The sequence below is a fragment of the Leptonotus elevatus genome, chromosome 2, assembly GCF_054856555.1.
Source record: "Leptonotus elevatus isolate MCC_2025b chromosome 2, RoL_Lele_1.0, whole genome shotgun sequence".
Taxonomy (NCBI): Eukaryota; Metazoa; Chordata; class Actinopteri; order Syngnathiformes; family Syngnathidae; genus Leptonotus; species Leptonotus elevatus.
In genome coordinates this window covers 36,180,902-36,208,790 of record NC_141240.1, presented here as the reverse complement: position 1 = coordinate 36,208,790, position 27,889 = coordinate 36,180,902, and the positions used below count along the sequence as shown (strand labels likewise).

At 42.3% G+C, this 27,889-nt stretch overlaps 2 protein-coding genes across 8 annotated transcripts; both read left to right on the top strand.

Moving 5' to 3' along the window:
• Positions 1-427: 427 nt before the first annotated feature.
• Positions 428-11,669, top strand: ggt7 (gamma-glutamyltransferase 7). 2 transcript variants are annotated; one of them, XM_086070111.1, is made up of 16 exons: positions 428-570; positions 1,088-1,544; positions 1,677-1,903; positions 3,005-3,156; positions 3,232-3,349; positions 3,431-3,498; positions 4,630-4,703; positions 4,775-4,968; positions 6,587-6,674; positions 6,767-6,894; positions 7,567-7,655; positions 7,747-7,899; positions 7,982-8,096; positions 9,805-9,942; positions 10,037-10,136; positions 10,365-11,669. In XM_086070111.1, exons 2-16 carry the CDS (start codon positions 1,325-1,327, stop codon positions 10,532-10,534), a joined length of 2,034 nt encoding a protein of 677 aa, XP_085926237.1. In that variant the 5' UTR covers positions 428-570; positions 1,088-1,324; the 3' UTR covers positions 10,535-11,669. The 2 variants fall into 2 exon arrangements, with proteins under 2 accessions (XP_085926237.1, XP_085926238.1); XM_086070112.1 differs by lacking the exon at positions 428-570 and adding an exon at positions 705-935.
• A 225-nt stretch (positions 11,670-11,894) lies between these two features.
• ncoa6 (nuclear receptor coactivator 6) lies at positions 11,895-27,783 on the top strand. Of its 6 annotated transcripts, XM_086068211.1 has the most exons (18): positions 11,895-11,998; positions 13,254-13,573; positions 16,230-16,385; positions 16,497-16,619; positions 17,170-17,292; positions 17,373-18,179; positions 18,294-18,425; positions 19,096-20,051; positions 20,157-20,389; positions 20,485-20,603; positions 20,951-21,384; positions 21,473-21,700; positions 22,570-25,498; positions 25,641-25,691; positions 26,416-26,446; positions 26,912-26,953; positions 27,193-27,329; positions 27,421-27,783. In XM_086068211.1, exons 2-18 carry the CDS (start codon positions 13,294-13,296, stop codon positions 27,465-27,467), a joined length of 6,828 nt encoding a protein of 2,275 aa, XP_085924337.1. In that variant the 5' UTR covers positions 11,895-11,998; positions 13,254-13,293; the 3' UTR covers positions 27,468-27,783. The 6 variants fall into 6 exon arrangements, 5 of the variants coding, with proteins under 5 accessions (XP_085924337.1, XP_085924335.1, XP_085924333.1 ...); XM_086068209.1 differs by having other exon boundaries at positions 17,173-17,241; positions 19,096-20,389; XM_086068207.1 differs by having other exon boundaries at positions 17,173-17,292; positions 19,096-20,389.
• Positions 27,784-27,889: the final 106 nt, after the last annotated feature.

Sequence of the window (27,889 nt, the reverse complement as noted above, 5' to 3'; positions counted from 1 at the left end):
TTTTTAAACTAATAGAAATAGTTCAAATGAATTTTTGACGTTTATAGCCGTCAATGGCAGTGAATGAGTAAAGCTTAAGTCGAGATAAACAAATGTAGAAGCTTCTCCTGTAGCTACTTGGAGCATGCAACCCTTCAATCTGGATGTTTTTCAGATGGTAAAATGTTGTTTTTAGTGCCTGATTTGATGTGATTGATGAAAGTCAGAGCCGATGATTATTGTTTACAAATTATATGTATGGGCTCGAAATATGTGCAACATCTGCTTTCTTAATGGGCTTTAATTTTGGGGGTCAAGCAAAGCAGTTAGCAATAACGAAATGAACTGCATTGTTGTTGTTGTTGTGTTTTTTTTTGGGGGGGGGGCGGTGGGGTCACACTGGAGGAGGGTGGAGTGGAAGGAGGCGGAGATTGAGGAGGATGACGATGACGACAACAGATGACGTAACTAGAGCAGTTGATCGGTTCAGATTTACATCCACTCGCTTAACTTGTTCCTATCGGACGTGGACGACGTGAAGATGCGGCGTTGAGGAGGACAGAGCAGATAGCATCAACAATGACCGATTAAGTAAGTGTGATGATATGAGCAAGTGGCGGCCACTTTGGCATCCCTGTGTTTGTGGACACGCACGAGTCGCAATGTCATTGTAAGAAATTATCTCGGTGTTTCGAACTTGTTGTTCCGGTTGGACGATTGACACCCTCCGCAAAACCGCATTCCCCCATGGCAACATCGTAGGGGTTCTAGTGACGGGAGGACGGACACGACCGCGACACCTAAACACAGAAAATAACCCCATAAGGAATATTTCCGATTTCCTCATTATATACTCCGGTGCGGTATTTAAAATGGAGTTTGCGTGTCCTATTTTTCCGGTGTTTGAATAGCTTGTTAGCTAGCGTGTGAGAGGAGCGCACGGCAAATCCTGACAGGTAAGGTTAGCAATTGAATACGTGTCCTTGCGTACGTGCTCTTAAATGTATTATAATGTCTGATTGTTGTGTTGTTGTTGTTGTTGTTACTGAGCCATGTCGGTCATGGAATTGAAGATCAAGCTGATGTGCACGTTTGCTGTGTTCTGCAGGTTCCTTGTTTGCACACTTGTCAGAATGCACAACCGTCGACGTTACACACCCATTTCTTAGCAAGGAGCTATAAAAAGGTCCGACTGTGATCCGGTTTAAATCACATCAAGTTAACAGCAGAAGTGGACCTGGAAGTTGTTCATCCGGGACATACGAAACACTTAGATGTATGTCTTGGCACTTAAACGTTAAGAGGACTTTTAAGTGTGTAACCCCAACGACCCAGAGGAATAGCCATGCACGATCCACCCCCTGAAGCAGTGACGCAGTACACTGACGGGTTCGTGGTGGCTAAAGATGCCACTCCAGAGACAACGCTGGGCAGTGCCTACTCACCGGTGGACTACATGAGCATCACCAGCTTCCCCAGGCTGCCAGAGGATGAAGTGATGCAGGGGGACAATGCCTTAAAATCTCGTAAAGATGAAGACAACGTCCTAGGCGAGCAAGAGACGGGTCTGTAAAATTGTCATATGATGTTTCCTAAGAATAATAAAAAAAAAAGTCCTCTAAAGTCACTTTCGGTGTTGCAATGCGTGAGGAATTCAGAAAAGTGTTTGGTAAAATGTCGAATATATTGCATTCCAGACCCAGATGTGTTTTTGAGGTCTGCTCGTCTCCAGCGTCTGCCGTCCTCGGTGTCTGACCTGGCCTACCATGATGCCGTTTCCTTGAGGGAGACCACCAAAGACCCTTTTATGCAAGATTGTGCTTGCCAGCGGGATGGACTGAAGGTCATCATCACAGCCTGTCTCACCTTTGCCACGGGGGTCACCATTGCTCTCATCATGCAGATCTACTTTGGAGACCCCCAGGTGTGTGGACATTAGCATATTGCAATAGGGTTAATTTTAGGGCTGAAACCAGGCCTTGAGTAATTTGAGTACCCCGATTTATTTATTTTTTAAAACACTTTTTTCCCCCTGCTTTTAGTACCCGTTTGTTTGGCAACACTTAACGTAACATGTGGCAGGAACTTCAAAATAAACCTTTGCTTACCAACGAATGGGGTATATGCCACGGAGGAGGCGGGACTTCCGACTTCGTGCCCCTGGGTTGCGCGTTCCCGTCGACGGGTGCGAGAGTGTGGTGTGTCTGTCTGAGTTGAGTGGAGACGCCGTGGGCGCAGGGGTGGGGGTGCGAGTGTTGGAACACGGCCACAAATCTGTGGCAGGAAACGACCCTGATGTGTGGAAGTCGGAAGTCCGTGGCGTCTACCCCATACATCGACAATGCCTTTGTCGCTTTTATTTTGAAGTTCTGGTCAGCACGCGGTGGCGTGACGGCTGCCTTAACTCGTCTTCCAAGCTGTAGTTGGGGCCGGATTATATTGCTGTCATATATTGCCACCAATATCAACACATTATCTTCCTGAAATCATATTCAATCACAAATTAAGGATGGGAAAAAAACACTAATTAATTACGCTGGTATTAGCTGGTATTGACATTCAGTGCGTGTTGTTAGCTTCTATTGGCCAGCAGCTAGCAGCTAAGTGAGTGACCCATGGCAAGAGCCATCAGTCTACTTTTCAAAGGCAGTTTAATTTTATTTAATGTGTTATGTTCTCTTGGTATTCATAATTATAAGTAAACCCAATAATTATTTACGCTCGTATTGACATTCGGTGCTTGTCGTTAGCGTCTATTGGCTAGCAGCTAGCTACTAAGCGAGTGCAACCATTAAGAGCTGTTAATTTAATGTGTTATGTTCTCTTCGGTATTCATAATTATACTTTAACCAAAATAAATAAATAAATATAGATATTATTTGTATTCGAACAATTATTCTATACTATGTAATTTTTAGTATATATTACCAAAATATTTGATATATGCAGCCCTTGTTGATTTGCTAAAATAATTCTGGCCTTACAAGTGGCGGTCACTCACAAACGGCCTCATTTTTCTCATTAGGTCTTTCACCAAGGAGCGTTGGTGACAGATGTGGCTCGCTGTACATCCCTCGGGTTTGAAGTTTTGGGGAAGCAGGGGTCCAGTGTTGATGCTGCCATCGCTGCTGCCCTCTGTTTGGGCATTGTACATCCTCACACCTCGGGTTTAGGAGGGTGAGTTGTCAAGAGGGAAAAAAATCACGTATGCATTGGGGATTTTTATTACATTTGTCTGTGTGATGTCCTCAGTGGGGGAGTTATGTTGGTGCATGATATCCGGAAAAATGATACAAGGATCATTGACTTCCGGGAAACGGCGCCGGCTGCCATTCGGGAAGAGTTACTCCAAACAAACCTTGATCTCAATGTGAGGCATTCTATCCCATTTGGATGTTAAGCAAGCCATACATTTAGGATGTTGTTACTGCATGATTCATGTGCCTTTCAGCCCGGTCTGCTTGTTGGCGTACCAGGAATGCTCAGTGGGATGCATCAGGCACACCAACTTTATGGCAGGTATGTAATAATTAACTCCTTCACTGCCATAAATTCATTTAAAAAAATCATCTAAAGATCATTAAAAATTAGGGGCGAAAAATTTAATCGCATGACTTCACTAGTTAAATCATGATTAATCACACATTTTTTTATCTGTTTTAAATGTACAATAAAAACAATTCTAAATTTTCATAACAAAAGTGGAAAAAAACTAATAGAATTAGTCAAAATGAATTTTTGACATTTATAGCCGTCAATGGCAAGGAATGAATAAAAAAAAAGAAGAAGAAAAGATTATTAAAAATTAGGGGCGACAGGCGATTACATTTTTTACATCGTAATTAATTGGGTGACTTCACTAGTTAACTCACGATTAATCACAAATTGTATGTCTGTTCTAAAATACAATTAAACAAAATTCTAGGTTTTCATACTCTTGTTAACAAAAGTGGGGACATTTTTTTAAGCTAATAGAAATATTTTAAATTATTTTTTGAAGTTTATAACCGTTAATGAATGAATAAAAAAAAAAGATTATAAAAAATTTGGAGCGTCAGGCGATTAAAATTTAAATCATAATAAATTGCATGGCTTGAGTTAACTCATGATTAATCACAAATGTTATATCTGTTCTAAATGTACAATAAAAAAATTCTAGGTTTTCATACCTAGAATTTTTCCCCACTTGTGGAGAAAAAAATGTTAAATTAATAGAAATATTAAAAATTATTTCTTGACGTTTATAGCCATCAATGGCAATGAATGAATTAATTGTAGACTTTTGATTTGACCTCAACACTTTGATAAATTGCAAATCATAGCCTCGAGTCTTTGTTTATTGAACTACCTGTTATTCCATGTTGAGGCAGAACTAGAAATGATTATTTGGCAAGTACTTGTTCCCACGCCGTCTCATAGGAGGTACGCAGGGCTGGCCATCTTGCATGATCAGTCCACAGAAAAAGATGCACCTTTACACGACTAATTGGGCTAACTAACGCAGTTTTGGTTGACCTAAATGGTCAATGAAAGCCAAGATTCTGTTCTGCTCGTGGGGCCCGTTTGCAAAATTACTACAGATGACAAATTGGTGATTCATTTCGCAAGTTTTGAAATGTTTGTCAATTTTAAATGTCGTAAATTTGCCAGAATACCGTGGAGGGACGTGGTTTCCGTGGCAGCAGATGTGGCCAGAAATGGATTTAATGTAACTCATGAGTTTGGTAGGTAATATAACGTGACTTGTTAGAAATGAGATTGGATGTCTTCTGACTGTCTTTTTTTGTATCCCTAGCTGAAGCTCTGGCAAACGTGAAGGACCAGAACATTTCGGATGCGTTTCGGGATCTGTTCCTACCTAATGGCCAGGCTCCCCTCTCTGGGTTGTTGAGCAGACGACTGGATTTGGCCAATCTCTTGGATGCTATTGCAGTTAAAGGGATAGCAGAGTTCTACAGTGGAAACCTGACACAGGAAATTGCTTCTGTGGTAAAGATTTCACAAATGTTTACTTGTGATTACATCATTGCATATCTAATTATTTTCACGCTCACTGAGCACTCTCATTCACTGCCATTGACAGCTGTAGACGTCAAAAATTCATTTGAACATTTGTATTTTTATTAGTTACATTTTTTCCCCATTTTTGTTAACAAGAGTATGAAAACCTAGATTTTTTTTGTACATTTAGAACAGATATAAAATTTGTGATTAATCTTGAGTTAACTAGTGAAGTCATGTGATTAATTACGATTACAAATTGTAATCGCCTGATGCCTCAAATTTTTTATAATCTTTTCTTTTTTTAAATTATTATTTTTTTTTAAATAATGTTTTTTTTGTAAAGAAAAAATATATAAAAAATTAGGGGCATCGGGCAATTACAATTTTTAAACGTAATTAATCGCATGACTTCACTAGTTAACTCACGATTAATCACAAATTTTATATCTGTTCTAATGCCAAAAAATATATATTCTAGGTTTGCATACTTTTGTAAACAAAAGTGGGAAAAATGTTAAACTAATAAAAATAGTTCAAATAAATTTTTGACGTCTATAGCCGTCAATGGCAGTGAATGAGTTATATTGTACTGCCCCAACATATAGAAAATGACTTATGATTCATGAAAAGATGATTAAAACCAAAAATAAATGTTAGATAGTATATGCTATATCAAAATTACTCACTGTAAAACAGAATACAATAGTTTTACTAATTTTTAATAATCTTTTCTTTCTTTTTTTAAATTTTAATAATGTTTTTTTAAGAAAACATTATTAAAAATTAGGAGCGTCGGGCAATAATTTTTTTTGTTAACTCCTAATGTAAGTTTTTTTACATTAAAAAAAAAGGTATTTTTAATTTCTTTTTAATTATTACAAATTAGGATCGGGCGATTACAATTTTTAAACGTTTTAAACAATAGTTCAAATGAATTTTTGACGTCTATAGCCATCAATGGCAGTGAATGAGTTATATTGTACTTTTTTAAAAACACGCCACGTTTATCTTATTTTTTAAACATTTCATGGAGCATTGAAAATAACAAACACAACCTTTCAGTAAGTCGGGGCAGAGCTAACTAAGCCACTTGACGGAAGTGGTCGAAACGGCCATTTTGACGGCCATTCTTGGTGAGCAGAGATTGTTACCATTATATGTTAACATTAAGCTGGTCGACTTGAAGACAAGTTATGTGTTGTTGTTTTTTTAAATACACATTGTGTAACTATCTTTGTTTCATATTTAGTTTGACAGTAAACTCCCAACTGGGAGCGGCGTTAAACGGCTTGAAGCTTCATTTGAGAAGAATTAGTCACTGTCAACCTGCTGCTTGTTGTGAAGTGAGCTCCCTCGAGTTCACTGCCACGATACCGTGCTCGTATCTCAAATTTCTACTCACAAGTCAAATAAAAAATTGGCATGACAGCTCGTATCTAAAAAAACTTGCAAGTCAGGCCACTTGTATCTCAAGGCACCACTGTACTCAAGTTCTGAACTGTAATAACTAACGATTATTTTGGGGTTTTGTATGGACTAGACAAGACTGAATTCAGTGAATGGCCTCGACTATTGCATTTCTCTGCTTTCCTCATTCGTAAAGGTGCAAGCAAGTGGTGGGGTGCTCACAGAAGATGACTTTGGTAACTACAGCACGGTCCTTCAGCAGCCAGCGCACATCAACTATCAAGGTGAGTACCATTTTCGTTCTCCGTTTCATTTCTTTTATTTTTTGTAACAATCAGTACAATTGTCATATTGCTCTTTGTGGATGTTTATGAAGGACACCATGTGATGGTGGCTCCAGCACCCCATGCAGGTATTGGTCTGATCGCAGCCCTTAACATCCTGGAAGGTTACAACATTAGCAGCCAGGTGCCCAGGAACAACACGTATCACTGGACTGCAGAGGTAGGATTGACCCTTACACTAAATCTTTTTTAACTCATTCACTGCCATTGACGGCAATAGATGTCAAAAATTAATTTAAACTATTTCTATTAGTTAAAAAAAAAATCCACTTCTGTTAACAAGTGTATGAAAACCTAGAAAAAAAATTATTGTACATTTAGAACAGATATAACATTTGTGATTAATCGTGAGTTAACTATTGAAGTTATGCGATTAATTACAATTCAAACGAATTTTTGTCGTTTACAGCCATCAATGGCAGTGAATGAAAAAAAAAATTATAAAAAATTCGTGGCAAGAGGCGATTAAAGTTTTTAATCGTAATTAATCGCATTACTTCACTAGTTAACTCGTGATTAATCACAAATTTCATATCTGTTCTAAATGTACAATATAAAAATTCTAGGTTTTTATACTCTTGTTAACAAAAGTGGAAAAAAAATGTTAAACTAATAGAAATAGTGCAAATGAATTTTTGTCGTTTGTAGGCGTCAATGGCAGTGAATGAGTTAAAGTTCACTACAGTACACTAGAGCCTTGATTTAATTGAGTAATTGTGGGTTGCCTATTAAACGTATTTTTTTTTCTTTCACACCTACTGCATACTATTTTCTATCCGTCTATTAAATCCAGATTACACTGTACAGTAATTCATCTATTGTTGTCTTCCAGTCGGTGAAAATAGCTTTGGCCCTGGCGAGTGGCCTCGGAGACCCCATGTTTGACACTTCAGTCTCAGAGTTAGTCAGCAAGATGTTGAGGTACACATTGCACCGCTCTGCTGCATTCCAATCTGGTTTTTTTTTTGTGGTCAGGCTTCGTTATAGAAACCTTCCTTGTCCAATCTCTAAGCAAATCACAGGCGTCCTTGCTCCGCGAAATGATCAGCGACTCTCAGGCCTTTCCTGCCGGCCATTACGCACCCTCGTTCAGTTTGGAGGATGGTGCAGCAGCTGCTCAGGTCATAGTCATGGGTCCGGATGACCACATAGTCTCAGTCGTAAGGTATGCGTTTATACAACATTGACTTGTTTTGTTTGTTTTTACTCAAGATGAAATAGTTACTTAGCGTATTTTGGTCTTTTAGCTCCCTAAATAAACCGTTTGGCAGTCGGATAGTGACTCCTTCTGGAATCCTTTTGAACAGCCAAATAATGGCCTTCTCTTGGCCTAATAAAACCCAAAGCTCCACACCTAATCCTGTAAGTATGACTTTTTATCGGTGCCTTGGGATACGAGTTCAATTTGTTCGTATTGCAAATGAATGGAAATTCCATTAAAAACAACAAATCTTGTAATGTGTATTTTAATGAGGAAAATGTCACGCCGTAATATTGTACGTCATAAACTAAAATGAAAAATAATTAAGTTTTTTTGGAACATCAGCCGAATACTGCTCCTTCTGGTATGCCCGCCTTGGCCACTTGGGGGCAGCAGAAGACAAACTGACGGATAAGCGTTATTAAGAATCCCACTGCAATATGATTGGCTGCTGCATGGAGTGCTTCATAATAATGCCTCAACTCTCCCACATGTTCAATGCAGCAAGTTTTTTTTTACACGCACAAACAATATGTTTTTTTCCCAATGCTTTTAATTAGGGGTAGGAATCTTTGAATGTCTCACGATTTGATTCGATTCCGATTTATGGGTCTACGATTTGATTCGGAATTTATTTTTGATTCAAAATGATTTGATTGACAATGATTTTTGCTTCAATTTATAGATGTGCAAGGAATTGTAATGATCTACTCCAGTCTGACTCGCTAATGCTAATTAGCGCGCGACTCGCGGCACTTTTATCACTCAAAAGAACGACTCCACACTGCAAAAAAACAACTTTTATTGGAATAACTTGATCGTTACGTTTTCCTTCTACTCTCTAATGTGGCTACAACTTAACAGTGTATTAGACCGCGTGGAACCACACTGCCCCTCAGTGGCCAAATCGGGTACAACATGAACAGCGCTCCAAATAAAGGCATACACAAAGGGAAGACAGTATAAAATTATTATTTTTTTAAATCGATTTTGGGACATTTAAAATCGATTCTGAATCGTACTAAACGAGAATCGCGATTCTTATGAGAATCGATTTTTGGGCACACCCCTACTTTTAATGCTACACGTCCCATGTCGCCATTTACGTAAATACATATGTGCATAATACCGTTTAGATATTGGTTGCTGTCAGTCGATTACAACTTTTAATCTTAATTAACCGCATGATTTTCATTGTTAAACTCTTGTTAATTAGCTTAAAAGTGAACAAATATATTGTATCTTTTAGTTCATTCAAGTAGTAATTTTATAGCAAGGAATTCATAAAGTTGCAGTTAACAGTCAGGGTTCAAAGGAATGGGATACATTGAGTCATAGATTTGTGTTGAGGTAATTTTCTGCCACTAGGTGGCATTGGTGTTTCATGTCGGACATTGGTGACAGGGACACTACATTTCTTTTCAAATTAAGAGTAAAATATTGGTATTTGGAACATGAAACAAAATGTGGACATATATTTTATTGTCACATTAAATTATCGCTAAAATGTGTTATAGTGACTCCTTTACACAACGTTTTGTGTAAAACAAAACATGAACAATTGTATTAGAATTTTTAATACTGGATTTAATGCTTGTTAATGCCATTTTAGGCCTTCATTTGATCCAAATTGTTCAAACCGCTGCTTATTCTATGTGTGTAGAGTTGAGTTCAAGTGTCATCATACAGCGCTCGTATCTCCAGTTTGAGTTCTCAAGACAAAGCAAAAAAACAAAAATTGGCTGAAGGACGGCTTGTATCTTGATCAACTCATAAGTGGGGTCACTCGTATCTCAAGGTGCCGCTGTATTTTAAAAATGCTGGATGTTTGCTTCTCATGACCTTCTGAAACATGGTTGATATCATTAGCATAACAGCCTCCAGCCTGGGAAGCGACCGTTGTCCTTCCTGTTGCCCACTGCAGTGAGGCCATCCAACGGCGTGTGCGGTACATACGTTGCGGTCGGATCCTGCAACGGAGCCAAATCTCTTAGTGGCATCACACAGGTGATTAGTTTTCATGTTTGATTTTTGACTCTGGTATTTAAACCTTCCTGCTTTTTTTATTTTTTTTCATGATATGTTTCATTATCCGTCACAGGTGCTGCTAAATGTTTTGTCTTCACGTAAAAACATGAGTGACAGTTTAGCGTATGGTAGACTCCACCCACAGCTGGAGCCAGACATCCTATTGGTAGACTGTAAGTTTTTTTTCTACTCCCATCACATATTGTGGACTCTTTAAATGCATTTTTTTCAGTGCTACTTTTTTTCCCCATGTCATTTTCAATTCCAGCTGCAGTTGCCGCTGTTGAATATAAACATAACATTTTATGTTAACTTGTGTTGAAGTCAATATCAGGAGTAAATACTGTGAAACGATATTGACAATTGCAAGAAAGCCCAATTTCATCAATCTTCTCTTACAGCTGAATTTCTAGATGAAGATGTTAAACTGCTGCAGGCCAAAGGCCACAAGGTTGAGAGAACAGATGTTTTGTCCTTGGTAGAGGGCACCCGGAGAACTAACGACCGCATCATCGGAGTGACGGACCCGCGTAGTTCTGATGCCTCAGCGCTCGCAATGTCCAGGACTTAGCTTTTGTCCAAAAACGCCGCTGCGTATTCATTTGGGACACTGTACAAATTGAATGGCAATGGACTGTTCTGGTGAAAACGAAAGAATGAGAATGATCAGTTGATTTTTAAGGCAGTAGTCAAAGAAACCCTTGTGGCATTAAGTGGAATATGATCTGTTCTTCCCCACAAAATGACATTCCCGTGTCTGCTGAGCTCGTACGACAAAGAAAAATGTATTTAACCATTCCGACTCAGTCAATCATGTTCATCCACAATTGATCTTAAACTGTAGAAAATAAATGTGACATTTTACAGGCATTAAAAGTTTTTGCAAACGGGCTTCTTAGAAACGTTGCGAACCCCTGTATCCATCCAACATTGGCTCCCACTTGCCTTATTCCTTTCTGTCTAAAAGTATCTGATTCCCTCAGACGCTGAATAAGCTTATATTTAGAATCGTCTTTATTGGACAAGCCCAAGTATGTTGAAAAGGTATTTGTCACCGGTAGTTTTAGCCACTCAAGTACTACAGCAAACAAGCCACTATAACACAATATATGTACACATTTAGGACATGAACAGTACGTGCAGAGATTCATTTTAAAGTGAGCAGTAATGCAGTCATTCTGATGGAACAACAATTGTGCAAATAGTGCAATGTTCTCTTAAACGTGTCCATTAGTGTTCTCGTACTACTCAACACACCAATATTCAAGCCAAGCCGTTCGCAATTGCCCCACCAGTGGATGACCACACTACATCAAACAAAACAAAATTTAAGTACCGTGCACTTGTTTGTTACGTAACTTTGCATCAATGTTTTTTGACTGACTTAAAAAAGAAAAATTTCATTCACACAAGTTACTGTATGTAGATGCACACTGTTTTTTTTTCAATGCATGTAACAGATTTTTTATTTATATATGAAATTATTTTAGGTGGTGTACATAACGCTCAAGATCAACAGCTGTTAGGTTCTTAAAACGTGGTTCTATTTTAATGTAAAATTGTGATCATTTAATCTTAAATTGTGCAATATGGCTTTGCTGGTTGTTTTATTGTCTGGAGTACGCTGTGTACACATTTGCACAATATGTGAATAATTTTGTGATGGTTTTCCATACAAATAAACATCACCCCTCATAAAAATGTGACTGAAGACTGCTCTATTGCGTATGTATGTATATATTTACATGAAATGAAAGGATTCCACTGATTGAATGATTCTGTACTTTTATATTCTCAGATTCCATGTGGACATTACTGAAACCTTGCGTGCAGTATATCTTGTATATAGACATATTACCCTTATTTCGTTTGGAATGACTGTCGCCGTTTTTGCTTCATTCTTGATTTATTTTGAAAGGCCACAACGGAAACGCTAAGCGTGCTTAATGCCGTCTTTTTAGTTATCACTGTTTTGTTAGCTAATTTAGCTAGCAGATGTCGACAGGTCGAATTTATTTCCACAAAACTATGTGTGGTAAGACGTTTTCCTCATCTTTGACTAACCTGCCATGAATAACACATAGCTGATGTGCTAACCCAAAAACAGAATTGAGAGGCTGTTGTGTGCCTTTTTGAAGCATCCGCGGTGAATTACCTGCTCGTCGCTAGCCTTTGCTAAGTGAAGCTTGCTTGGATCCGTCTAGTTATACGTTTGATCTGTCTCATAATCTTACATAACATCATCTTCATCAACCGGTGTTCTTTATCGTGAAGCAATGCAACGTAGATGAATCAATTTTCTTATTGATACTGTTTTTTACGTGTACCGAAGATTTGTGCCGAGGCCCGCTACTGCAGGGCCGATCATGTCATCCGTGCTATTTTTTTGTTTTTGTTATTGCTTATATCTAGCAATAAACTAAGTATTTTATTAGTCAATTTATAACCTCAACGTTACACTACATATAGTGCAACAACACTTTTTTTTCTTTCTTTCTTTTTTTTTTTTTTTTACTGAATGTCGCAAATGAGTTAGCTTTTTATTTTTGTAATACTGGTTTAAGTACTCGAGTATTTTATACTGAAGCCTTTGGTGTGTATGCGGACAAAAATGTTCAAATAACTTGAATCCGACATAAGAAATACAAAGTAAGAATGTAAAGAAGTTAACCCCTAAAAATCAGGCATTGCTTTGTTTTTGAGCTCCAACATAGACTTGCTAGTCTTGTTCCGATCAGGGTTTACTTGCTCAGGGTTTTATGCTGCTAAGTCTGGTACCGATCATTCACGAGTAAGACTGGGTGATACCGATTCGGATCACATGGATTAACTGCATTTTCATTTCTGAGCTGATTGCTAACAATCATTTGAATAATCGATTGAGCTGTCAATAATTTTTTGATTAATCGATGAATCGGGTAAAGAAAATATACATATCCAATTTTCCATTCCTTTATTATACAAAAACAGAACATTGTTTAAAATTGATGGTGCAAAACGCACAAAAATATTTTCAGTCACTGATTTGATCTGTAACGTGCAGTGTTAATGAAACTGAGGAGAGGACGCCACGCTGCACATGTCCTGGTTTCTAGTTGGCTGCAGCCTGCAAATTATGAGCTGCAGGTGATCGTTTTTTGTGATCTCCGTCGCAGGGCGTCTTGAACCTGTGCAGGCTACAATGAAATCTCAAGACTACCAGTTTCTGACTCATATACTGAGCGTTTGACAATACCAGTGGTCCTCAGGATCAAATCATAATCGCTTGTTTTTCTCATGTGGAATTTTAGCATAAAACGGTTCCAACGCCACTCCCAGACAAAGAGGAGAATGGCTCATCGAGGCGCTCCACCTCAGCTGTCCCAACGGAGCGAGTACCTGGAGAGTGACAGTGACTCAGATTTGGACTCTGGTGTCGGCGATGAGGTTGAGAGTTGCCACAGAAGCCCTGAGACTGAAGAGGACAACCACCAAGATGCCATGGAAGGCAGCAGTGGGGCGGGAGCACATTTTACCGTTTTTGTTGCTTTTCAAGGGAGTATGGACGACGAAGACTTTGCATTTAAACTTGATAATGTTCTCAGTGGTATACCCAACATGCTTGATATGGGTTAGTATTTTTTTTTTTTAACGCAACATTCTGATCAAGCAATGCACTTGCCATTATCAGGGACCGACCAACATGGTTTTGTTTTTTGGCCGATGCCGATCCCGATAATAATTGCTCATACTCATAATGGCTCATAATCAAAGGAATTTGTATAAATGGGCTTCCCCATAAATTCACAATATGTTTAATCAAGTAATAATAAAATCTTTTCACCATAGCGTTAAAATGTACAGCGCCTTGTGAATGTATTAACCCCCCTTAAAATGTTTGACCTTTTGCCACATTTCAGGCTTAGAACATAAAGATATAAAATATTATTATTTTTTGATGATTCAAAACCAAGTGGGACACAATCGTGAAGTGGAACGAACTTTATACAATATTTTGAACTCTTTTTTTTTTTCTTTTTTTTTTCACACAAGCAGCAGCTTTAGCAGGGAAGCCCAGACTTCCCTCTCCCCAGCCACTTCAACCACTTCCACAGCCGGAATGAAAACCACAGTGTTCCTCCTAAATCCGAGATTTCGACTTCCCGACGGACCCTCCTCTCCAGCATCCCTCAATAGACCTTACCAGGGAGGCTGAGGAGTGTGATCCCTCTATAGTTTGAACACACCCTACGGTCCCTTTTCTTAAAAAGGGGGACCGCCACTCCAGTCTGCCAATCCAGAGGCACTGCCCACGATGTCCACGCGATGTTGTAGAGGCATGTCAACCACGACAGCCCCACAACATCCAGAGCCTTTAGGAACTCCGGGCGGATCTCATCTACCCCCGGCGCCCTGCTACCGAGGAGGTTTCCAACCACCTCAGTGACTTCAACCCCAGAGATAGGAGAGCCCACTTCAGAGTCCCCAGACTCTGCTTCCTCAAAGGAAGATGTGTCTGTGGAATTGAGGAAGACTTCGAAGTATTCTCCCCACGACTCACGACGTCCCGAGTCGAGGTCAGCAGCACCCCATCTCTACTATACACAGTGTTAATGGTACACTGCTTTCCTCTCCTGAGACGCCGGATGATGGACCAGAATTTCCTCGAAGCCGTCCGGAAGTTGTTTTCCATGGCCTCACCGAACTCCTCCTCCCATGTCCGAGTTTTTGCCGAAGCCGCGATCCGCTTGGCCAGCCGGTACCTGTCAGCAGCCCCCGGAGTCCCACAGGCCAAAAAGGCCCGATAGGACTCCTCCTTCAGCTTGACGGCATCCCTTACCGCTGGTGTCCATTAGCGGGTTCGGGGATTGCCGCCACGACATGCACCGACCACCTTACGGCCACAGCTCCGATCGGCCACCTCAACAATGGAGCCGCGGAACATGGCCCACTCTGACTCAATGTCATCCGCCTCCCCCGGGACAAGGGAGAAGTTTTGCCGGAGGTGGGCATTGAAACTCTTTCTGACGGGATTCCGCCAGACGTTCCCAACAAACCCTCACAATACGTTTGGGTCTGCCAGGTCTGACAGGCATCTTCCCCCACCATCGGAGCCAACACACCACCAGGTGGTGATCAGTTGACAGCTCCGTCCCTTTCTCCTCCCTCAAAAATAGGATGTTTGAAATTATTCACCCCCTTTTCTCTCAGTGCAGCCATCTGACTCCAGATCATGATTTCTGAATGATCCAATGTTGACCTAAATAACTGATGATGATAGTCTTGTGTGTAATCTAGTCTCAGTATAAATGCACCTGCTCTGTGACGGTCTCAGAGGTCTGTTAAAAGAATATTGGGGAGCAAACAGCATCATGAAGACCACGGAACACACCAGGCAAGTCCGGGATGAAGTTGTGGAGAAGTTTTAAAGCAGGATTAGGATTTTAAAATATTTCACAGGATTTACATCTCACGGAGCACTGTTCGATCAATCTTATTGAAATGGAGCGCGGATCAAACCACTGTCCCTCGAAACTTCAGACCATTACGAAAAGCACTGGTCAGAAGTCCAGCCAAGAAGTCCATGATCACTCTAGATGAACTGGTGAGATCCACAGCTAAGGTGGGGGATCTTTCCATAGGATAACTATTAGAGGCACGCTGCACAAATCTGGCCTTTAGAGAAGAGTAGCAAGAAATAAAGCCACTACTCAAAACATTTTGCTCCCCTTCCCTAAATCTCCGCCATGACTATAGATAGTATCATCTATCTATAAACTCGTTATAAGATAGACCTAATACTCTCTGCGCACACTCTGACTATGTGAGTGCCACTGCCACCTACTGTAGTGGATGTGCAATTACGTTTTTTAATGTAATACTAATACTACAACACAGCATGTTCCCTGGGGTAACACACGCCCCCTCTGGCATTAGCCCCTTCACAGAAAAAAACTAACAAACTACGTTCATGTTTGTTTGAAGCCTGAAATGTGACAAAAGGCCAACAAGTTCAAGGGGACTAACACTTTCGCAATGCACCATCTTAGTATCATGTGACTGCATGTGAGTTTAATCAATACTTGATCAAGTAAATTGTGTTTTATATGCAATTCTATTCACATTCCCTGGCTTAGAATGAATCATACATCTCCAAACTGAGATTTGGCTTCATGATATTAATATTTTTCATTAATCTTATTCTTATTATTTTCTTTGTTTAAATGGAAATCACAACTCAATTTCAGATACACCGCAACTGCAAGTTGTATTCTGCCCTCTTCTAGAATCAAAGACACTTCAGCCACAGCATATCGAGCCGTGGAACAGTGTGCGCGTTACATTCAACATTCCACGGGATGCTGCTGAACGACTGAGGCTACTGGCTCAGAACAACCAGCAGCAGCTCCGAGACCTGGGAATTCTTTCAGTGCAAATCGAAGGTTGGATACATAGAGCTTATTTCATGACTATCGTTCATACGTTTATTGCTTCAAACAGTCTAAAAAATAAAAACAATGTGTTGATAAATAAGTGTTTCCTCTTCTGTTTAGGAGAGGGGGCCATCAATGTTGCAGGGGGACCAAATCGAGGACAAGAAGTTCGAGTTAATGGACCAATTGGAGCAGCTGGCCAGATGAGAATGGATGTGGGGTTTCCAAGTCAGCCTGGTCCAGGTATTGCTACTGTTTTGTTGCTACAATGTAACACTTTGGGAATTGTCTGTTTTAGCTGGTCCTGTAGAACTGAGTTATGGAATTTTCCATCTCAAGACTTTTTGTAATTCAATTTTTTTTTTTTTAACTCATTCACTCCCATCCATTTTCACTGAAGCAACCCCCTTCTGTTTCCGTTTTGCAGCAATTAGCATTAGCATATAGCTAAGTTTCATCATTATTCACTAATCTGTTTAAACAGTGGGGGAAAGAGCTTTTTGCAACATGGCCCTGGTTGATCTCTTATACTTTGCTGCCACCTGCTGGCCGTTTTTGTAATAAATACCATTGCTTTAAGCATTATCTTTAGTTCAGAGGCTGCATCAAAGCCTTCTGTATGCTCTAGCATCTTCTTTTTTTTTTTTAACATAAACTTATAAATACATCTTTGGGAGAATGGTAATATTTAAAATAGAACATATTTATATGTTTTTGGTAGCAAATAAGTTGAAATTCATTATGCATACAGGGGTGTATAGACTTGATGTTTAATATGCTACTTTTCCACAAGTAGGAGTGAGGATGGCAAATCCTTCGATGGTCCCTCCAGGCTCAGCTATGACAGGCCAAGCTCTAGTACCAGGTAACAGTGGACAGATGCATCCACGTGTTGCAAGACCATCTTCACAGACAGGTTTTTAACTGTCTTTAACAGAGATATTTTATAGTGCACATTTTTTGGATAGTACTACAAAATTGTACATTCTGTCACAGATGTCATGGACCCAATGATGCCAGGCATGTCAGTTCAGCACCAGCAACTTCAGCATCATCAGGCTGGTCCACATGGCCCCATTCCTCCCCAGGCTGCCCATCACATGCAGGCGTTGCAGGCTGGTAGACCAATCAACCCTGCTGCTTTACAGCAGCTTCAACAACAACATCATCAACAGCAACAAGCCCAACAGCAAGCACAACTCTCTCAGCTTGGGCCCAGACCTCCATTCAACCCACAGGGCCAAATGGCTATGCCTCCTGGCTGGAACCCCTCCGGAGTCCTCCAGGCTCCGGCCGCCCAAGGAGGTCCTGCCTGGAGGAAGCCTCCACCTCAAGCTCAGATGGTTCCACGCCCTCCTTCGCTTTCTACAGTTCAGACGCCTAGTCACCCACCACCACCGTATCCATTTGGTAGCCAGCAGGCAGGTCAGGTATTCAATACCATGGGACAAGGACAATTGCAGCAGCAGATGGCAATGGGTCAGTTTGCTGCACCTCAGCCTAAGGGTCCACAAGTTGGCCCTGGTGGTGTAGTTGGACCACCTAGACCTCCTCCACCCATTCCAGCTCCAACTGGGCCGCAGGGGAATCTCACTGCCAAATCCCCGGGGTCCTCGTCATCTCCTTTTCAACAGGGTTCACCTGGAACTCCCCCAATGATGGCTCAGAGACCTACAACTCCACAGGGTTTTCCACAGGGTGTCGGCTCACCTGGAAGAGCAGCCCTCAACCAACAAGGTAACATGCAGCAAGGATTCATAGGAATGCCCCAACATGGAAAACCTGGAACACAAGTCCATCCAGGTCGGTAACTTTTCTTCTGTGAGTGTAATTTAATGTAAATATAAAGAAACGGATATAATACTGTTTACCATAAGAAGTACATATATGAGATAAGTCAATGAATCTTGACCACAGGTATGCCAAAGCGGCCAATGGGCTTTCCAACTCCAAACTTTGCCCAAGGTCAGGTGGGCACAAGCACGTCAGGAGCCCCCGGTGGGGGATCAAGTCAGCAGCTGCAGAGCAGCCAAACAATGACTCACACAGGTAAAGTGCCTTTCTTGTTCTAACAAAAACGTTTTTTCGTTTGAATGAGAAACTTTCTCGTAAGGATGAGAGCGGTAGCTTATTTAGCAGACTACAAGACGTCAGTCGTTTTAAATGTCCCTCAGACACAACATTATGTTGATGTGCAACTAAAGTAGCATTGTCCTTATAATAAAGTCCCAGGTGAAAATAGAACCTAACTAGGTCCTGCACATTTCATTGTCACTTTCACTCAGAAATGCAAACCAAGATGTTTTTAGAGGGTCTCCCATGCTAACATGCAATGGACTACTTTCTCCTTCAAATTAGAAAACATTCTCATTAGGGTGAGAAACGTAGAATGAGGAAGTTTCTTGCGAAATATATTTACATTGTTTTTTCCCTGTGTCACTTTAGGGCCTCCGTAGTACACAGTACGGAGTCCGTACTAACCAATAGTATTGGTTTCTGGAAAGTATAGATTGACCAAATGTTGACATAGCCACATAGCCAGCAATATGTGCATTACTAGAATCCCTAGCATCTTCACAAATTTAATTGTGTCCCACTTTGTGGCCACTTGAATGTTCACATGTTCAAACAAGCATTATTTAACAGTCAGGAGGCAGCATGCTAGTTGGTGTTCATCTTTATGTAAATTACCAATGTTCTCTTTCTTTGTTTGCATCAGGAATCCAGCAATCATCCTCCACACCAAATTCAATCCATGCCCAACCCAATGTTATGGGTGTACAAAGTGGCATTCCAGGTCAGTCCCCTGGCACAGCTACTGGGCCTAGCATGACCCAACAGCAGCAGCAGCCGCCAGGCATTCAGACCCCGATGTTGGGCCTCCAGCATCAGGCCCAACCCGTGTCCTCCTCCCCCAGCCAGATGGTTCAAGGCCAGGGTGGAGGTCAGACTGTCCTCTCAAGGCCCCTCAGTCAAGGGCAGAGAGGAGGGATGACCCCACCCAAGCAAATGATGCCTCAGCAAGGCCAGGGGGTGATTCATGGGCAGGGTCAGATGGTTGGAGGCCAAGGGCATCAGGCAATGCTCCTGCAACAACAGCAGCAAAATTCAATGATGGAACAAATGGTTGTAAGCCAGATGCAAGGCAACAAACAGGCATTTGGAGGGAAAATGCCCTCCGGGGTCATGCCTGGCCAGATGATGCGTGGGCCCTCACCAAACGTTCAAGGGAACATGGCTCAGTTCCAGGGCCAGGTTGGCCCACAGCAGATGACGCCGCAACAGCAGCAGCAAATGGCTCATCTCCAACAACAACAGTTACAACAACAGCATCAACTGCAGCAGCAGCAACAACAACAGCTTCAGCAGCAGCAGCAACAACACCATCAGCAGATGAATCAGCAGCAGCCTCAACAGCTTCCACTCACTGCCAACCCAAATCAAATCATGGGTATGCATGGGCAACAGTTGAGGCTCCCTGCTGGTCACCCTCTTATCCAACAACAGTTGCAACAGCAGCAGTTACAGCAGCAGCAACAGAAACAGCAGCAGCAAGTATTGTTGCAGCAGCAGCAACAACAACAACAGACAGCTCAACCACACCCACATCAAATGGGAGATCCCAATAGTGGGACAGGCGATTTGGGGGTCCAACAGATGGTCCCTGATATGCAGGTACAGCAGGCACAAGGCATGATGGGGGGCCCTCAGCACATGCAAATGGGAAATGGACACTTTGCAGGTCATGGCATGAACTTTAACTCCCAATTCCCGGCTCAGGTTCCAATGGGGGGACCTTGTGCACAGGCAGGTGGTTTTCCTGTCAGTAAAGATGTAACATTGACAAGCCCACTGCTGGTAAATCTGCTGCAGAGTGATATCTCAGCCAGCCAGTTTGGACCAGGAGGAAAGCAAGCAGGTGGGAGCAATCAGGTCAAACCCAAAAAGAAGAAACCTGCACGAAAGAAGAAGCCAAAAGATGGAGAAGGGCCCCAGCAAGTTGAGGGACCTGGGTAACCAGTTTTATTGGCAACAAAAAGCCAGTTTCCAAAGACAATTGTACATTAATATTATTATTCAAGTTGATTTATGTTTATTATATTTTTAGAGGTCCGGATGCGACTGGTTCTATGGAGGATTCTGAACTGCAAAATTTTGGTGGCGAACAGAGTTTGGGCATGGATAACACTGGCCCAAAGCTTGCTGACTTTCCCAATAGGCCTTCAGGTATTTAAGAATAGTTTCATTCATTTGAGTATTAATCAATTCACTGGATGAATTATATACTAGGATTGACTGTACTGACTAAGATATGACACACTTTTTTATTTTTTTTTGCAATAAATGTTTGTAAAACTTTGTCAAGGTTTCAGGTGACAAAAAAGCTAAAACTATGTGAGTCTGTGTGTGGAGCAAATGCTAGTTAGGCTCAGTTACAGTTCTTAAATAAGGTCAGTAGTAGGGTGGGTTAATGCTTTTCACGTAGCCAGTGATGTAAAGTTTCTTACTATGTCTAGTAGCAACGTTCTTTTTATACATGTTGACATGTTTCCATTTCATATGTTTGTCCCAAGTGTTCCCTGGTCAGCCAGGTGATCAAAGGATATTGCAGCAGGTACCGATGCAGTTCATGCAACAGCAGCAGCAGCAGCAACAACACATTCAACAACAACAGCAGCAAATCCAACAACAGCAGCAAATCCAACAACAGCAAATTCAACAACAACAAATTCAACAGCAGCAGCAAATTCAACAACAACAACAACAACAACAGCAGCAGCAGCAGCAACAAATTCAACAGCAGCAGATTCAACAACAGCAGCAAATGCAGCAACAGCTACAACAGCAGCAGATGCAGCAGCAGATGCAACAGTTGCAGATGCAAGGTCTCCAGAATGCTCAAGGGCAGCAGGGCATGGCAGGACCACAGACCACAGGTCAAGGCCAACCCCAGGTACACCACCAGCTGCAACAGCAGCAGAGTCAGCAACAACATCTACAACAGCAGGTAATTTTTTTAAGGTACTTTGGCACTTTGCAATATGCGATAAATATCCGATGATCTAATCCTGCTTGATTCAATCCCCGAACTACAGCAACAGATGCTGATGATGCTTAAGATGCAGCAAGAGCAGAAAAATCGCATGTCCACCGCTCCAGGTGGTCAACTTCCTCCTCGTGTCATTGGCAATCAACCTGAGGCGCAGAGAGTCCCGGTTTCCCAGCAAGGGAACATGCCTGTCATGATCAGCCTTCAAGGTCATGCAGGATTAGCGCCATCGCCTGACAAAGCAAGAGGGATGCCCCTTATCATAAATCCCCAGGTGAGAACTCATGGGACTTGTTATTCAAGAAAAAACGTAACTATTAAAGAAAGCTACGTTTTGTAATGTCAAATTTTCTACATATAGCAGTGGTTCTTAACCTGGGTTGGATCGAACCCTAGGGGTTCGATGGAGACCAAGGCACACACCTGACTCAAATGATTCGTGATGTTACGCCCCACTTGGGCATCATAGGCTGCAGGTTCTATCTGTGCTGCAGGAATTTGTTGCACTCATTAGTTGACTCGTGACTGTTGTGATGGTATGTCATGTGATTTCTTTATTATTGGAAATCCCTTCATACTAATTTGAGCCCCCAAAAAAGTGGTGGGACAAATATGTGCAATATGACTTTGCCTATATAACGTAACGTATGGTGTTGTTCCACACGGTTCAATTATGGGGCCTGTGCTGTTTTCATTGTATCTGCTGCCCCTGGGTTCCATCTTACGAAAACCGGTGATTGTTTTAAAGTGCTCTATAAATATACAGTTGAGTTGAGTGATGGAAGTCAGTGTCCTAACTGCATGATTTGCAATGCCAAGTTGAGCAATTCTAGTCCAGCACAACTAGCTATCAAGCAAAACTAAAGTAACACTTCTTTCCGCCAGATTTGATGAGAAGGCTACTCTCCATGTTCATTTTGTTCATCAGTAAACCCTATAACGTCTTGAAATTGGAAAAAAAACTAAAACATTTTCAAAGTTTTCAGTAAAGAAGGATTCGGTGAATGCACATGGGAAACTGGTGGGGTTCAGTACCTCCAACAAGGTTAAGAACCACTGACATATAGCATTGACTTAAGAGCTAATTATATTGTGAGTGTGAGTATTTTATTGCGTCAACTCTACTGTGTTTTTGCATTTTAGCTTGCAGGTGCTTCGCGGCGAATGTCCCTTCCTGATTCAGGGCAGGGTCCCCAAGGCACTGGATCTGATGAGACAACTTCTGGGATCCACCCGAAGCAGGACAGACCAAGTGGTGCAGAAATAGGCATGCAGTCTGGAAATGGCGCCCAACAGATGATGGCCAACCAGGGTTCTACGCCGCACGTGATGAAGCAAGGCCCTGTTCCGTCATCAGTGGCCCAGCACACTGGAGCCAGTCCCCAACAACAGTTACCCACTCAACCTCAACAAGGGGGACCCATGTCCGGCATTCATTTCCCTAACGTTCCTACAACTTCACAGAGTTCACGACCAAAAACTCCCAACAGGGCCAGCCCCAGGCCATACCATCACCCCCTCACCCCAACTAATCGTCCACCGAGCACAGAGCCCTCGGAAATCAACCTTTCGCCAGAAAGGCTCAATGCGTCAATTGCAGGGTTATTTCCCCCTAAAATTAACATTCCTCTGCCACCCAGGCAGACAAACTTGAACAGAGGATTTGACCAACAGGGCCTTAACCCAACAACGTTGAAAGCCATTGGACAGGCGCCTCCCAGCTTAACTTTACCAGGCAACAACAGCAACAATGGAAGTGGTGGAAATAACGCAAGCAGCAGTCAACAACCTTTCTCTACAGGTACTGGTGGAGGAGGCACTAAACCGGACAAGCAGTCTGGAGGACAGAGTAAAAGGGCAAGTCCTAGCAATAGTCGTAGGTCAAGCCCAGCTTCTAGTCGCAAGTCAACCACACCAAGTCCTGGAAGACAAAAAGGGGCAAAAGTGGCCATCACGTGCCCTCCCCAACCTCAACAGCTGGTTAATGCTCAAGGGCAAACTATGATGCTAACACCAAATCCAGTATCTTTGGCGTCACAGATAAGTGGCAGCATGGAGACACAACAGACCCAGAGTTCCTTCCACGGTTTGCAAGGTAACCCTCCAGAGGGCATTCGAGAAAGTCAGATAATGATGGCATCCGAGCAACGTCAGATATCTCAACTTCAACCACATCCTCAGCCTTTGAGGGAGTTATCGGCTCCCAGAATGACAAGTCCTCGTCTTCCCGCTCCTCAGCACCCGAAATCTGACTTGGAGTTGCAAGCTGGGACAATCGAGAGGCACCCTACACACAAAGCACCACTGCAGGAGTCGGGAGGATCAGCGGCTGTCAGGGCTGCTCCCACTTCACTCAACCAGCTTCTGGACGTCCCGAACAAGCATCTTCGGACTGTGCATGGCAATGTGGTTCGGGACGTTATGGCAAAAGACAGCCCCAAGTCAGCCATGGATCCTGAGAGGCAACTTCACTTTAATACTCAGAGTACAGACATGCCAGCCCCTGTTTCTACTTCTGCCACGCTTATTGAATCAGAAGCTAAACCCAAGACTCCTGTGTCAACTCCTATTAGCAGTCACAGCATGCATCCTAACGTGACCTTCAATACCACTCCCAGCAATAACCAAAACCCTTTACCATCTCCTGGTATCAGTTCCAGTCTAAGTACAACTACTAGCCTTTGTCCTACCTTCACTAACACTAATATTGTCCAGAGTGTAAGCCCAAAACCAGTTACTTCCACTCAAGGCAGCCATTCGTTAGCCGTTAGCAGCAGTTCTAACACCAGCTGCAGTCCAAGCCAGGCCAGTGTGATGCTCAAACCCGGCATGGGCCCCAAACCTATTACAAGTGTTCACTCTGTCATACAGATTCCTGCTTCATCCAGTTCGATTTCTCCCAACCAGATCACCGTATTTGTCACACCTAACCCAATGACCTCTGCACCGACATCTCAAGTTCCTGCATCTATGGTTTCCACAATGGTGACTCTTCCGAACAAGAATATTCGGCCACAGGATATCCGTCATCAGACACCTGTAACGCGACCACCCCAGTTCATCACCACCACGCCTGTTTTTATCAACCCGATTTTTCAAGTCCCAAGTACATCCGCGTCGCCCAATACCACAGTCGTTTCTCAGTCAGTCACCATGATGGGACCTATCCAAGTATCTACTACAAACATCCAACTTTCTACCGCCCCGAGTTCCACGCAGTCCGCAGGGGCAAGCATAAGCACATCTCAACTTGCCCGAAGCACCGTTGGACAGCTTCAGACTGTCACCAGTGTGTCCTCAGCCACTCCTATTGGTTCTCATTCTACTTCTCAGCAAATCAACCATGGGGCTGTTAGAATAGAAAATATAGGCGAAGCTCAGAAATCAAGTCCACCAGTCAGCCAGCCATCCCATCCAAGCCCTTCGACGTCCTCCTCATTTCAACCTCACATTTCGTCTCCGCCTTGCTCAAGTCCTAACACACTTCGAAAGGGCCTCATGTCTGCCGCTCCCACTTCTCAGTTAAAAAGTAAGCCGGCGCAGGTGACCATAGCACTTTCTGGAACAACTGATTCCCAGATACCAGCTCAAGTATCCAGTGTGACTGCTCCACCATATGTTCTCCAACCTTCTGCTAGTCCTGTTATTCCAACTGAAGCAGCAGTGGCCCACACCACTCTTGCCACTCCCAACCTTACAACACCAGTGGTCTACCCTTCGGTTTCAGTTCCTGGTCAGGTTACTGCTCCTACCCAGGCTCCATTGCCTCCTACAGCTCCATTGCCGAACTTCTCCCTGTCTGCAACGTCTCAAAATCCCATCGGCAGTGTAGTTGGTACCACCACTGCAGCCTCATCTACCATCTTGGTCTCTACAGTCAGTCCGGTTCAAAATCCAGTACCATCTGTGGTTCCAATTGTTACCATGCCTGGACTGATTCAAGAGACTCCACCCACAAATTCATCTGTCGCTAGCGCCAGCAGAGTTCCTCTTTCCCAGACGGGACCTGTGTCTTTTGAGCCCACCGTTACGCAAGCAGTGGCTCCTGCTGAAACTATTCAGACCACGCCAGGTAAATACAGGTCTTAAGTCAGTTGTACTGGATGCTTGGTACTTCTGAGTCTTCAAACGCTAGCCCATGTTTTTTTTTTTGCTTTTCTTTCTAAGTCTCCTGTATGAGTATATTTTGACTTTGTCTATCTGTTTTCCCTTAGAATCCGTTCAGCAAGATGTTTCACAAGAGCCTGTTGCAGTTGAGAAGACCAGTAAGTGTGTTACTTTTTTTTTTTAGCCAGTGATTCTTAACCTTGTCGGAGGCACTGAAGTTTACTACACACATTCACCAAACCCTTCTAATGAAAAATTTTATGTCAAGACATAGGTAGGTATAGGGTTTACTGGTGAATAAAAGGAAAAGAGAGAGTAGCCTTTTAATTGAATCTGGCTCTCTTCACCTTGAACTCACAAAGCGTTGTTCTTGTATTCGCCACCTCCATGCAGCTTAAGGAAATCCTCCTTTATTTTTGCTAGATAGCTAGTTGTGCTGGACTAGAATTGCTTGCTGGCTCCCATCACTCAACTCAACTATAATTATAGAGCAATTTAGAACCAGTCACCGCTGTTTTCTTAAGATGGAACGCAGGGGCAACAGAGGCCCCAGAATCGAACCCTGTGGAACACCATACATTCCGTTATATATGTGTACTCGTATTGCACAGATTTGTCATGCCACTTTCTTTTTTTGGCTTGAAAAAAAATGTAGGGGTTCCAATAATAAATACATCACATGACGTACCAATCACAATTCGACATACTGCGGCGCAAATAGGCTAAGCAATGTAGCGTGATCACCTGCATCAATCATTCCGAACCCCTGCGGTTTGATCGAACCCAGGTTACCAACCACTGTTTTATGCAGATAAAGGATGTTTTATGTGAGCTCTTTTGGAATTAGGTGACATGTTTGTTTTTTTTTTCCTGTTTTTTCAGGTGAAGAGGTCTTAACAAGTCCTGATCAGGGGTAAGATTTCTCATACCATAAGTGCTGTTGTTGCTTTTTGACTAAATGTCTAGCTGAATATAGAAGGAAGTGGGATTTACGAATATATTCATTAATAATGATCTAATAATCATCTCCGATGATCTAAGTTGGCCAAAGACTTGTGCCCTTGAAGAAGAAATGCTTAGAAATGTCAATCTCTACTGAAACTCAGGAAGGTCATGTGGTTTGCCAAGTTGGGTATATGGTGAAAATCAGTGCGGCACATGGTATGTATGATGAGCATGTTACAATCTACTCATACTACAGTAACGCATGTCTCAGGTTAAGTTTAAAGACGGCGCATCGCCAAATGAGTTATACGCCTCCGCTGACCTTCATGGCCTCATCTCTTTTCTGGGGATTGTATTAATGTGGTTTGGAAGTGAAGCCATGTTTGTGCAGCACAGTTGATAGTTTACCGCTATTTTTCCACTTCTATCACAGATGGGCAAAGAAAAGAAAGACGCCCGTCAACTTAGTTCCAAGGTATGTATTTGAACGCCTTTTGCGCTGCAAAGACACAAGCAAGTGGTCATGTTGACATAGTGGAGCTGTCGGGATGAAGACGGACAGTATCTGTGGTAGATGAGGAAAAACGGCAAAAGTCCTGCGTGGTATTCTATCTTCCTGAGTAGTGCAGAGTTCAACTCACCCCCTCTTTAATAACGCTGTTTTATTTTCTCCTGTCTTCTGTTTGTCCGTCGTCTTATCTGCTATCCCCCCAGGGCCGCTGTGGAGAAACCCAAGGGGCCGAGTAGACGCAGCTCTCGGGCGGAGAAGGAGGTGGAGGAAGAGCCGGTGGCAGAAAGCGGCGTCAGGAAGAGATCGACGCGGCCCGCAACATCTGCCGCTGCTGTTAAAGGTAACACAAGCACGAGATAATAAACCAAGCCATGCGAATGTTGACTGCCACACTTCATTTCAACTACATGGCACTTATTTACATGTAACAGAAACTGGAGCCAGCCCCACTCAGGCCAAGCGAAGGAAGTCAAAATAGGAGCACACACACGTCTGCTTTTTGACCACTGTTTTGTTTTCTGCTGTGAATCATGATTTGGATTTCTCTGTTCCAGCTTATGATTTTGTATTTTTTACTCAAGGAAGAAATCGTGTACAGATTGTTTAAAACATGATAATTATGTATTGTCCATCCTGTAATGTGAGATTGTAGTTCAAATGTGTGCAAACTGCAAATAATAATGTTGTTGTTTTTTGTTACATGCTGGATTAATCATGTTTAGACTGATAATGGAGCTTGTCCTGTTTGCAAAATGATGTAACTTAAAAGTGAAATAAATTTTCTACTGCATTTAGCCAGTGTGTCAAATTCTTCTTCTTATGATTTTACTCACAACAAACGTTACCGTGAGCACCGTTGAAAGAGTTGCTCCTTATTATACATTAAAGCCATCCAACGAA

What these genes read in the sequence shown, in the direction of transcription:
- ggt7 (XM_086070111.1), top strand. Translation starts at nt 1,325, where the DNA reads ATGCACGATCCACCCCCTGAAGCAGTGACGCAGTACACTGACGGGTTC. An exon ending in GCACACCAACTTTATGGCAG is followed by an intron (nt 3,499 to 4,629) that starts GTATGTAATAAT and finishes TAAATTTGCCAG; the next exon opens with AATACCGTGGAGGGACGTGG. An exon ending in CACAGGAAATTGCTTCTGTG is followed by an intron (nt 4,969 to 6,586) that starts GTAAAGATTTCA and finishes TCATTCGTAAAG; the next exon opens with GTGCAAGCAAGTGGTGGGGT.
- ncoa6 (XM_086068206.1), top strand. Translation starts at nt 13,294, where the DNA reads ATGGCTCATCGAGGCGCTCCACCTCAGCTGTCCCAACGGAGCGAGTAC. An exon ending in TCTTTCAGTGCAAATCGAAG is followed by an intron (nt 16,386 to 16,496) that starts GTTGGATACATA and finishes TCTTCTGTTTAG; the next exon opens with GAGAGGGGGCCATCAATGTT. An exon ending in CCCGTCAACTTAGTTCCAAG is followed by an intron (nt 26,954 to 27,192) that starts GTATGTATTTGA and finishes CTATCCCCCCAG; the next exon opens with GGCCGCTGTGGAGAAACCCA.